This window comes from Arachis ipaensis, chromosome B01 (assembly GCF_000816755.2).
Source record: "Arachis ipaensis cultivar K30076 chromosome B01, Araip1.1, whole genome shotgun sequence".
Taxonomy (NCBI): domain Eukaryota; kingdom Viridiplantae; phylum Streptophyta; class Magnoliopsida; order Fabales; family Fabaceae; genus Arachis; species Arachis ipaensis.
Window position 1 is genome coordinate 126,265,455 of NC_029785.2, and position 13,293 is coordinate 126,278,747.

The 13,293-nt window shown below is 35.3% G+C and overlaps 1 protein-coding gene across 1 annotated transcript; it reads left to right on the forward strand.

Annotated features, from left to right (window-relative positions):
• Nucleotides 2,906-9,871, forward strand: LOC107636505 (pyrophosphate--fructose 6-phosphate 1-phosphotransferase subunit beta). The gene is made up of 16 exons (XM_016340011.2): nt 2,906-3,194; nt 3,286-3,447; nt 3,575-3,696; nt 4,062-4,115; nt 4,206-4,312; nt 4,528-4,633; nt 6,882-6,945; nt 7,067-7,155; nt 7,514-7,645; nt 7,782-7,952; nt 8,059-8,174; nt 8,361-8,472; nt 8,630-8,714; nt 8,891-8,935; nt 9,508-9,576; nt 9,726-9,871. The coding sequence occupies exons 1-16, from the start codon at nt 2,999-3,001 to the stop codon at nt 9,800-9,802; spliced, it is 1,707 nt and encodes a 568-aa protein (XP_016195497.1). The 5' UTR covers nt 2,906-2,998; the 3' UTR covers nt 9,803-9,871.

The window sequence follows — 13,293 nt, forward strand, 5'->3', positions numbered from 1 at the left end:
AAAAAAACAGCATCTTTTGATATACTATACTCTAACCAGTTGCCATAGTCATCAAACCAATTTGGATTAAACCTTCGAAAAGAAGAACTAAAAGCAATTTGCGAAAAATCATGAGTCCTTGGTTGACAATGACCTTTTTACAAATATGCACACCTAACTTTGTCTCTGTCATTCGGATGATAACTTGAAATCTTTAGTCGTTGTTCTGGATCTGCTATAAGACTCTCTACTTCGAATTCTAAAAACCTCCTTTTGTTAGAAGAGGTCGACGAATTGTTTTGAGATCCAACCTCCGACAATGAAGTTCTTTTGAAATATTTCTCCATTACTAATAGGATAAAATTATAAACCTAAGTTAATTGACTAATATAAATAATTCACAATTCTACACAAATTTAAAATACAGTATAAAATTATATATACAAAATTGATAATCATGTGTCATTTAAATTGATTTCTAAATTCCAACAGCAACAACTAATGAACTAAACTGCAACAAAATTCCAACACCAACAACTAATGAACTAAATTCCAACGCAACAAAATTGATTTCTAAATTCCAACAGCAACAATTACATAGACAGAATCACAAAACTAAATTGCAGAACCCAAGAGGCAATTAACAAAAAGCAATTAACAATCATCATTCATGAATCATGAATGCATGTACTAAGAGGCAAGAGTAAAAAGTCCAGACTGAACTGTAGAACCCTGAACTCCACGAGGCAGAACCCAACACCCGTGCGGCACCCAACGGCAGAACCAGCATCCAGCGGCAGAACCAGCAGCACCCCGCAGTCCCGCACCCTGAACTGCTGAAGACAGAACCAGATGCCGAAGCCCGAAGGAATGGGAAGACAGAACCAGACGAGGATTGAAGCTGTGAAGACCGAGGAAGAAGAAGAAGAAGACAAAACCAGATGCTGAAGGAACGCAGTGGCAGAATCAGACGCGGGCACGCGGCGATGCAAGGAGAAATCGACGGAGGCAGAGCCGGCGCGGGAGAAAGGCTGAACGGGACAGCCACAGAAAAACTGACGGAGTAGGCGAGTAGCGGCAAAAAATCTGGAGGGCTGGAGTCTGAAAGCGGAGGTTGGAAGTTAGAGGTTGGAGCAAAAAAAACAAAATTAAAAAATGGGAGAAGGAGAAGAGTTAGAAATTTAAAGGGTGGAGTCAAAATTAATTGGATAATGGGGACAAATTAAATATTTCACTAAGAATTATTAATTAATTTTTTCAATTTCATTGGGGCAGTTGCCCCCACTACCTGCTAAGTACATCTGTCCCTGAGTCTAACTATCTTTTCTTGTATCCTTATAAATATAAAACATTAAATTCCATATTTCCTTTTACTCAAATATCACCGTTTACTTTTTCTTTTAAAGATTAAAAATGCTCTAGTATCAATTAATAATTTGCTACTAGTAATCATAATAATGGAGGTCAAAATTGGTAGATAGAAAATAAATTTCAATCTAACGTACAAATGTAAACGCAAAAAGCTATAATTTTTTGTTTTAGCTAAACTTGGGTTAGAGAGCAGAATCACGTTTACGTTTAGAAGAAGAAAAAATATCCAAACTAAAATGTGAAGCTTTCAAGAAAACTAAACGTATGTTTTTTTTTGTGACTGAAATAAACTAAACAAAGAAAAACAAAACAAAGGATCTGCTTAAATAGAGGAACAGTCCTTTTTAAGACTACTCTTAAACTCCTCCCAAGGTGAAGGAAGCTCTATATGAGAAAGTTGTAACTTTATCGCCATCTTTGCCATAGTATCTGCCACCGTGTTTGCATCTCTCATAATCAAACGAAAGTCAACACGCCAATTCCAATGCATGATATCTCTTATTTTGAGCACCAATGGATCAATAAACCCAAAACCATATTGATTATTAGTAACAAGATTAAATGCTTCCACACAATCTGTCTCACAAATAACATCTCGTTGACCCACATCCCAAGCTAAGAGATATTCTCTCCAAATAGCAAACAATTCCCCTTGAAGAATACTATTACTTTCAATCATTCCCAAACACCCCCTTTGCCAACTCCCATTACAATCTCTAATAATACAAGCAAAATCAACACTATCACCCGAACCAAGATAACTAGCATCACAATTAATCTTGAAAGTACTAATGGATGGGGGATTCCAAAAACCATTTAGAGTAGAGGGAAGGGACATACGTTGTAGTTCAAAAATATTCCTAAGCTCCTTTTCTGAAGTTAATGCCAGACAAATCACTTTTTCCGGAGGCCAATTTTCATGAGGATTAAAGATGTCATTATTCCTTGCTCGCCACATCCACTAAAATCCCGAAAAGAACTTGAATGGATGCTCTCTGCTATGATACAAGAACCAGTTCTTCAAATCCAAAGGATGACAAGAAATATCCAACCTATGCCATATAAGCTGAGCTTCTGGGCAATCTCGAATACAATGTAAAACCGATTTCTGGTTAGAAAGACATCTTGGGCACCTATCCGATGACGATATCCCTCTTCTAAAACGAAAACTTGCAATAGGAAGAGCTTCCTTAAGACACAACCAAGCCAAAAACTTATGCTTTTTCGAAACAAGCTGACGTCAAAGCCAAAGCCAATTCTCCCGCTCCTCCCAACCAAAAAGCTTCTTACACAACCACAAATAACTATTGCGTGAGTCATAGACTTTGACAGCAGACCCAAACCAATACCAACTTACTTCCGAACTTGTTTGCACATCTATAAACTAAACGTATGCTTCAAAGTCAAACGCTAAGTCAAACACATCCTAAGTAATTTTAAGTAAGGCAATTGCTATCAAAATGTAAATAAATAAAAAATTTTCAATATATTTTGTTAGTATTAATTATTATTAATTACTATTAATTAACAGTATCTGTGGAAGAGTTAGGTAAGCACTTGAATTTGTACTGAACTACACTGATGAGTTGATCGCACTTGAAGGGATAAACATCAATCACTCTTTCTCTCACTAACTTAACTCATAACAATGGCACCGTCTTTCGCAATCAACGATGGCGTCAACGGCGGCAGGATCACTCCTCCTTCCACCACCGGCCGATTCGCCTCCGTCTATAGCGAAGTCCAAAACAGCCGGATCGACCACAACCTCCCTCTCCCCTCCGTCCTCAAAAACCCTTTTAAGATAGTCGACGGTGCCCAAAGCTCCGCCGCAGGAAACCCTGGTAATCCTCTCTCACTCCGAAACCATAGCTGTTACTGCTTCACCTGAATTTTCAATTTTCTTTTTCGGTCAACAAGTTTTCTTTTTCGCAGATGAGATCGCGAAGCTGTTTCCGCATCTGTTTGGGCAACCGTCGGCGACGTTGGTTCCCGGAGGTTCAGACACAGTGCAGTCGCACCAGAAGCTAAAAATTGGTGTGGTTTTGTCCGGTGGTCAGGCTCCCGGAGGACACAATGTTATTTCTGGAATTTTTGGTCAGGATGATTTCCATTTAGCTTTGAATTATTCATTAATTTTTCTTGTCTTGTTATTTTCTAGATTTTACCTTGTTAAGCTTGGGTTGAATTTTTGAATAACTGAATTGGCCTTTTCGTCTTTCAGATTACCTGCAAGAACGAGCAAAAGGAAGCACATTGTATGGTTTCAGGGGTGGTCCAGCTGGCATCATGAAGTGCAAATACGTTGAACTCACCTCAGATTATATCTATCCTTATAGGAATCAGGTTTATTTACTTAACTACTTTTTTATTTTGTTGCATAAAGCTTCAAACTTTACATGAACTTATCTGGGCAGAATTTATTATTCTTTGAATTATATCCTTGGAGCTTCGTATCTTTCCTTTGTATATTGAGTAAAAAATAACTGTTTCTTTGAAGAAAGTTCCATAGAATTGATTATATGCCATTGCGTGCATTTTCCGTGTGATTTTGTTTGTATTGTCATGGCTCTGAGTTGGATATTGTTAACGTAATACATTTTTAAGGCTTATGCTTGTGAATGAAAGTTTTAGTGTGTCCTGCCTACTATTGTTTGTGTCTCAATGATCTTGAGATTATGACGCCTAGCTGGAATAACTTCTGTTGGCAGGGTGGCTTTGACATGATACGCAGTGGGAGGGACAAGATTGAAACCCCAGAGCAGGTGAGCCTATTTGTCTGCTATATGGATAGTTCTTTCGAACTCATATTCATCTTCTTCAGGTATGTTGATTAATTTATTCAACATTTTCAGTTTAAACAAGCGGAAGAAACAGTGCAGAAGCTAGACTTGGATGGGCTTGTTGTGATTGGTGGAGATGACTCAAACACAAATGCATGCCTCCTTGCCGAGTATTTCAGGTTCTCTTTTGGAGGAATTTTATTTTAGGCATCATATATTCCCAATAAGCTTTGTTAGCTTATCAAACTGATGTTTGCTTGTTTTGTTATAATATACTTGCAAAATATAGATGTGTTTGGTATAGGCATATAAGAAGAATAATTAGCATTCATGATTTTTGTGAGTTTTCCTCTTTGTTTAATTTTTTTTTTTCTCTTATTTCAATTTTATGTAGGAACAAAAATATGAAAACTCTCGTGATCGGATGCCCTAAAACTATTGATGGTGATTTGAAATGCAAGGAAGTGCCGACAAGTTTTGGGTTTGATACCGCATGCAAGGTGAATGAAGTTATGCTGTCAATATTTATTGTGAATCTATAATTTGAACATATAAATATTGTAATCTTATCTTTTGGTCACCAATAATTTCCCATAACAAAATATTATAGTTTGGATGAGAAAATAGTTGAACGTTAGGATGCTTTTAACGACACTAGATGCATTGCATTATCTCCGTAGACGATTATACCAATGACTTATTTTATTCAACATTTTTTTCTACAAGTGCTATCTCTTAGGTTGCTGGAAACTTAATTGGATGTTCTATTAGCGTTTGTTTTGAGGTACTGGGATGGGGACTGAGAGATTGGAACTCAGTATCATGTTTGTTGGCTCAGAGACTAGTACTAAAATTTCAGTCTCTGTCTTCAAAATTTCAGTATTTCAGTACCTCCAAAAAATGGAGACACGGGGAGACTAAATTCTTGGGGACGAGGATTGAAATTTTAATAACATTTTTTCCCAAAAATACCCTTATTCAACTTTTCAAATTCTCGTTTTCCCCCTTCCACCATATTCACCTCTCCAACCTTGCCTCACCTCATCCCACACCTACTCTCTCCATCTCCTCTCCTGTGGCCTTCTCCCTCTTCTAGCGTCGTTATTCCCAGCGAGCATAGCAGTGACGGCGGCGAGCTTCATTGTACAAGTCACAATCTAATTGTTGTTTCACCGCTACTATGTCATCATCACTGCTATCACTATCATTATCACCGTTGCTTCCATTTCGTTACCGAGGAGTGTGTTTTGGTGTTGGGCGTCAGATTCTGGTTGAGTGTCATTGACTGAAATATTGGTGTCGGTGGGGGGATCTGAGCAGAGGTTGAGAGCGGGGTCACAATTTCTGAAGAAGATGAAGGGAATGCTGAGAGGAGGAACAATGTGAGGAAGAAGAGCATTGAGACAGTGGAATGGTTCTTATGAGATGATGAAGAAGAAGAAGTCATTATTGAGAAAGGGAAGGAGCATGTTTTGTTTTGTGAACTTAGATTAAGCCATTATTTTGTTCTTATTTTTTTAATTAACAAGGGTATTTAAGTAATTTTACTTGTTTCAGTCTCCATATTTATCATAAACCAAACAGGATACTGAGACATAACTTAGTTTGAGTTAATACTCAATTCGGTCCATAAACTTGTACGCGATCCTTAATTTAATCCCTTTGCAAACATGACTCACATTAGTCCCTGAGATAATTTCCGGTGCAAAAACGTGAATGAAGCGTTGACATGGACAACCAAATGCCATTTTGGAACTTGTAAAACGTCATTTTGGTTCTGGCGCTTAATAGCCCAAAAACGACGCCGGATCACTTGCTTTATTAGGACAAGTTTCAATAAATACCACTACGATATCTTTTTGGGCAATTTGAGTACCAAAACAAAAATGACGTCATTTTATAGAGTCTAACGTGGCATTTGGTGGCATTGGGTGGTCCACGTCAGTGTTCCGTTAACGTTTGTGCATTGAAAATTATCTCAGGGACTAACATGAGTTACATTCGCAAAGTTTTGGACTAAATAGAGACAATTGAAACTTCAGGGGGCTAAATTGAGGCTCGCGTACAAATGAGAGACCAAATAGAGACAATTGAAACTTCAGAGATTTAATTTAGTCTCTGTCTCTTATAAGGTAGTGTTTGGAAGAGAGACAGAGACTGGGAGACAACGACTGAAATAAGTCTCAATATTGTGTTTGGTGTAAAGTGGAAGACAAAGACTGAAATAAGAATGAAGCTCTAATTTAATTTGCACAAAGGATAAAGTTGGAATTAATTAATTAAAATGGCGGTATGTTAGGTATAAAATGTTATTAAAGTTTCAGTCTCCGTCTCCAAAAATTTCAGTCTCCTTGTGTCCTCACCTTTTGGAGATACTGAACTACTGAAATTTTGGAGACAGAAACTAAAATTTTAGTACCAGTTTCTGGGTCAACAAATATGATACTAAGTCCCAGTCTCCGTTCCGATACCTCAAAACAAACGCTGCTGTATACATTTATCATGCCTTAGTGCTGCTTTACATTTATCATGCCATCTGCCTTCTAATTGCATTATTAGTAGTTAAAATTTCAGTATGATATTTATAACCCCTAATTACTGTGAATCCCTTGTTGTTTCCAATGTATTTTTTAAGGCTTGCTGCTCTTTGGTGCTGATTGTAAACATTGATTCTTGTCCGTTGATGGATATAAATTGCAGTTTAATGTGGTCTGACCCTATTCAAATTCTTATGTTAATTCAATGCAGATATACTCAGAAATGATTGGAAATGTTATGATAGATGCCCGATCAACTGGAAAGTATTACCATTGTAAGAATTTCTCTATGCTATAATTTTCTCTCACTCCCTTTGCTTCCTATTTATATCTTAGCTAGTCAAGATTGTTCTGTTGTGTTTCAAGCATTGGTTAAGTTATGATTGCTGATTGCAGTTGTGCGGCTTATGGGACGTGCTGCATCCCACATCACATTGGAATGTGCTTTACAAACTCATCCAAACATTACTATTATTGGTGAAGAGGTTTGTCACAAATCTGATTATTTATCTAGTGTTTGGGCTGTCTGGGGTTCAATGGCATCAATATAATTTGCATCCATATTGCGGATGTTGCATCAGTTTGGTAATTGGCTCTCTGCTATTGACATCTTCTTTTGGTGTACGGATCTAAGTTAAAATAAAAAAAATAAAATAAAATCAGTGTTTGGGTACTGCAATGCTGAAGGACTGGCAAAATATCTATTGGAGGCTTTTATTACTAATACCTTAACATTCATCTGTGATCACTACCCCTTCCCATTTCCCAAGTATAAGATACGTTCTCATGTGCAACTTTAGTACTTAAAGATGTCACTGAAGAAAGTTACTGACTACATTTCAGGTTGCTGCCAAGAAGATGACACTGAAGAATGTTACTGACTACATTGTAGATATCATTTGTAAAAGAGCTGAGAATAATTATAACTATGGGGTCATTCTTATTCCTGAAGGTCTAATTGATTTCATTCCAGAAGTGGGTATTACTCTTCATAAAAACAATTTATTTTACTTGTTTTTCGCCCTTTATGATTTGTCATCTGTCATTGTACAATCAGCACTGAAACACCTGCTGATGATAAGCATTTTCATACATATTGTGCCATTTGCAGGTCCAGCACCTTATTGCAGAACTGAATGAGATTCTTGCCCATGATATTGTGGACAAGGACGGGTTATGGAAGAAGAAACTCACTGATCAATCGTTAAAGCTTTTTGAGTTCTTACCTCCAGCAATTCAAGAACAGTTACTGCTTGAAAGAGATCCACATGGAAATGTTCAGGTGTTTACCTGTTTTATTGTCCTAAATCATTAATCTTATGCTTGTTGTGTTTATTTTGCTACTTAGCTATTTTACTAGGCCTCAACATTGGTATCTTCACATTTAGGTTGCAAAGATAGAAACAGAGAAAATGCTCATCCAAATGGTTGAAACCGAGTTGGAGAAGAGAAAGCAAGAAGGCACATATAAACATATATTCAAGGGGCAGTCTCACTTTTTCGGGTATTTAATCAAATTTTGGTATTGTTATCAACTGGAGTTGCAAGTTGTTGTGGTATATAAGTTTCTTGGGAAATGGGAAGTAAAATGAACTATGCATATGCTTTATATTTCCTCTTTAACTTGACTTATGAATTGTTTTTCTTTAGCTTACATCGTAGACTTAAATGGTTAATATAAAATATGCAGCTATGAAGGGAGATGTGGTTTGCCAACTAACTTTGATTCTACTTACTGCTATGCATTGGGTTATGGTGCTGGAGCCCTCCTTCAAAGTGGCAAGACTGGATTAATATCATCAGTTTGTGCTTCTCCTAATGCTTTTCTCATTGTATTTCTATTATCGACTTAAACATTTCTTGTAGGTTCTTGATAATTGATTGTTGAGATTGTTTGGTGATGATGAAGCTATCAACTAACTAACTAAGCTCCTGTATTTTATATGATCTTTTGATCAGGTTGCGAATTTGTGTGCCCCAGTAGAGGAATGGACTGTTGGTGGAACTGCTCTCACTGCACTTATGGATGTGGAAAGGAGACATGGTATGCTCGGATTTGCCTGATGCCTGTTCACTGAAATTGCGTTCATAAATAAATCTCTCTCCATATTGTTCCAAGACATGGATTTATTGGGTTTTCACAATAAATGCATTTAAAGTAACATTTTATGTATTTTATGGACTACCGTGTTCTGCTCCTTATGAATTGTGATTATGCAGGTAAGTTCAAGCCTGTGATCAAGAAGGCAATGGTGGAGCTTGAAGGTATATTTATGATTTATTCATCTATTTTGCTCCACCAAAATAGGAACATTTTTCACTAAGAAGGGAAAATATTTTCTTTTTTTTCCCTCTTCTCCCTTATAAAATATTTATTTTAAGAATAGAGACTAACTTTTTCTATTTAATTTTATTACTGTTTTATAAATTTATATTATTTTGTTTCATATATCATATACATAAATAGACTTGGAACTTGGGTTGGTCTCGTGATTAACTAACTAGTTCGCTTAAGCAAGTGTCGTGAGTTCGAATCCCACCTTGTGCATGCAGCAACCCATTAGTCAGCAGCAAACCCTTAAATAGAGCTCAGATCTGTGGAGGATTAGTCATTGGTCTGTCGGGTTGGGGGATATTGTGGGAAACCAAAAGGAAAAAAAAGAGTTGAAACATAATAATGTGAAACCTGTTATGATTCACATTAATATATAATTGCTATGACATAGTCGGTTGCCCAAACTTACAGTAGATGGAACCATATTCTCCGTTCTTTGTAAATGTGAACTTGCAATATCTGATACTCCTCTTTGGTAACACATTTCATGTTGAATCATCAGGGGCGCCCTTCAAAAAGTTTGCCTTGTGGCGCGATGAGTGGGCCCTGAAGAATTGCTACATCAGTCCAGGTACTTTCTTACTGTTTCTTCTGCCTGCTTACTATAAATCATTCTTCTTTACATTTATGTTGGCAAAACAAAATTGTTATAAGTTCAACTGTGTTTATTTTGGATTGGAGTATCCTCATGACATAACATATTAATGTTCTTTAATGTAGGTCCTGTTCAATTCACTGGCCCCGGATCTGATGCCATCAGTCGCACTCTACTCTTGGAGCTTGGTGCACAAGCTTAGGCATACCACAATGCTTCTGTCTTGATGATGGTAGCTCTCGATGTGTTTTTTTTGTGACTGTACTACAAATATAATGGATGAGAGTTAGTTAGTTAGTTAGGTCGTTAGTTTTTGTTATTTTTGGTCATCTCCCAACCCCACTTTTTACTTTCGGGAACTTATAAAGAGAATGGTTTACTAGCTGTTCAATGTGCATAGATTTGTCCAACTCTTGTGCGTCCTCAGTTTGTGCCAATGTTTGAGAATACTGTCTCTGTTTTGTTACCTGTCATAGAATGAAAAACTTGGAAAACCAAATGGTTTATGGCGCCTTTGTAGTTTGTACCATGCGTGATTGGCCCAAAAAAAAAAAAAAACCGAATATTGATGCATTATTGAAGTTTTGTAAAATTAAAGCAAAAGTGAGTTGAGTGCCTTGGGAATTCCTACTACTATTAATGCTTCACAAAATCAAGGACTAGTTTGTTTACGAGTACAAAACATTGAGATATGGACACAGACGGTGGAAATTCAGGTGCAGTCGACTTTAGTGAAGTCGATAATTGAGAGTCGTTATATGAAAATTTAGTCAAATCAGTCAAACCATCTAATGACTCTCATCTATTAACTTCACGTAAAGTCGATTGCACCTGAGTTTCTACCATTTTTTATTTATCTTTATTATTTTTATTAATTTTTTATAATTATATTATTTTATTATTATATTTTTTTAAAAAAATTTTTGAATGAAAAAAATAATAATAAATTATGTTTTCAAATTTATTTTAATTTATTATCAAATAAAATACAACAACATTATTTTTGGTGTTTCACTCAATGACTAGAAACTGGAAAGGGAAATCATCCCCCGGCCCAGACCCATTAGAGCGAGCTACTGTTATATTGAATCATTCATGATATGATGAGTAATGATCCAAGTTTAAATTAAGAATGTAACTTGATGTCGTTATATAACTGTTTCAATCAAAAGGAAACTCAAGACCCCAAAANNNNAAAAAAAAAAAATCAAAATGGAATAAGATTGAAAGCAGCCTAGGACCAGCACGGAAACTTTTGCAACTGTGGGCAAATTATTCACCAATTGGCCATTGCAACAGTTCTCATGGTAACTACAAGAGGTGACTGTGATTGCATCTTGAATTGATTTACTTCTGTTTGGCTCGCGTGGATAATTCAGTCTTTTGTGTCACAAGATGCTCTAGCTTCTATGTTCCAGATTCCGTTGATCAGAAGGATAAAGGATTTCACATATTAACCTTTAATATCATTGGAAACAACAAAATTATGAATCAGTCACGTTTCCATATTTTGAAATTTCGTGGATAATTTGATCATGATGGTGGTGGGGCATGCATGAATAATGTAAAGAACAAAACTTAAATAATTTTTGGCGTTGGCAGTGTGTGTGATTCAACTAGTCATCAGGTGGTAGCAGGTGTAAATGATGAAAAGGAAGCATGTTATAAACACATTCATACATTCAGATATAGACACACACAAGGATGTATCAGGTCATGTATTCATAGGGTTAAGTACATGACTCCTATACAAATGTCCGCTCTACATTATTGAACATTGTCCCTCATCACTCAATCTATGTTTCCGAGGAATATGGTATATGGAGGATGGATGAACAGATAGCTCTGATGTGATCACTATTTGGAAGCAAATAAAATAAGAGCAATTATACAAATCTGCCTCTTCCTATGTTCCTTTCTGCATCAAATTAAATTGGCTTCTTCTGCTTGCTCGCTTTCATTATGCAATTCCAAAAGAGCAGGTACCTCTTCTCTCAAGAACATGACAAGCCGTTTTTTTCTTATAGTGATGACTAATCAGTGTTATTATCATCTTTGTTAGGAGAGTAAATATATGATGTTTGTTATTTTTTTAAATATTATTCAATGCATAAAACAATATTAACATATGTTTCTTTGTGAAGATTTTTACCTCTAGCAGACATATTAGCGAGGTAATAAGGACACTCACTAGCAAACTCATTTTTCTTTTGGTATTTGTTTGCATTTAATTTTATTTATGGATACACTGTATTTCAGAAAATAATTTTTGTCATAATAAATAGTTGAATGAAATACTTTTATTGATACAGTAGTATGATTACATATTTATGTAAAATTAAAGTTATTTGTTCCTTTTAGTTTCTCTTTTTTTTGGTACAAGTAAATTTATCTTTTTATTCTCTTTATGGCTTATGCCTTCCTAAAATAAGCACAACAATAGTGGAGAAACTAAAGTGCAAAACTATCATTACTGCTTTAGGGTTACTGGCCTGATTCTATAAAAGTTCCAATTTTTCTTTTTCTTTCAGATAGGTGGTTTATTCTTTTAGTAATGGAACCTTTTGATGTGTTATGTAGCGTTATGGAATAGTGGGTGTGTTTTTTTATCATTATGAAGAAGAATTTTTGTTTTAAATTTCTATAGAAATCTGAGGATTAAATTTGTTAAGAAAAGATAAAATAAAAACAAAATCTAAGAATTAGGTTTGGACGAGGTACCAGATTTGTACATTAAAAAAATTAAAATATACAAATTTGACTTTCAAATTTGTGTTTTAAGTGACAAATATGATGATTCAATTTATGTTCTTCACATTTTGGTTAATCACATCATACTCCAACAACCTTGTAAAACACTATCTTCTTCTCAATATCAAAAATAAAAAGTATTACCTTGTTAACTTGTTTTTACAGTGCCTGGGCGACCTAAAAGAGGCCAATTTGATAGTGCTAGCCATGTTATGACAGAAGGAGAGCTTTGATTCATGATTCATTTCCTATCTACCCATCACATATATAAGCTTTCCTTGCTTAGGTATAAATGCCAAATTAAATTTAAATAATGAGAAATTTTCAAGTATTCTGATATTAATTATGTACATATTTTGTGATTAAAATTACTAGAATACCAATATTTCTGGAATACTTAAAGCCCTTCCCATTGATACACATGCCATTGCAAAAGCAAAGTGGTTTTGATATATGGTTGTGTAGATGATTATGGCAAATCAATGTTTTTGCATCACACATAGTGGAAGCATAGACTTAATTCTATTTCACTATCAACCAATTGCTACATGTAATGCGAATCTTGTCGTTTTCCCTTATGCCCTTAATTCCGTGATTCTCCCCATCAGTACAGTTGGTTATGATTGTGAATCTCATAATATATAGTGACTCTTTTTTGTTTTGTTTTTATCTTTGTAAGAAACTAAGAATTATTATTGAATCATCATGATCTTCACAAGACTAACTAATTTCTCATTTCTGTCATCTTTCAAGCCATTAGCTTTAGCTAGACAGAGTTTAGGGAGAAATCAAAGGAAGGAAAACCATGTTTAAAATATTTAAATATGTTCTATGATTTGTTTTTTAATTTTAGTTATGATTAATTAATTTTAAAAAATATAGATATAATTTTTAAAATAATTTTATTAAATTAGTTAACCAAAATGTGATTATAATTTTTTT

Excerpts from the sequence above, each read along its gene's own strand:
- LOC107636505 (XM_016340011.2), top strand. The coding sequence starts at position 2,999 with ATGGCACCGTCTTTCGCAATCAACGATGGCGTCAACGGCGGCAGGATC. Across the intron at positions 3,697-4,061 it reads TCTATCCTTATAGGAATCAG|GGTGGCTTTGACATGATACG; the intron begins GTTTATTTACTT and ends TTCTGTTGGCAG. Across the intron at positions 8,473-8,629 it reads AGACTGGATTAATATCATCA|GTTGCGAATTTGTGTGCCCC; the intron begins GTTTGTGCTTCT and ends TCTTTTGATCAG.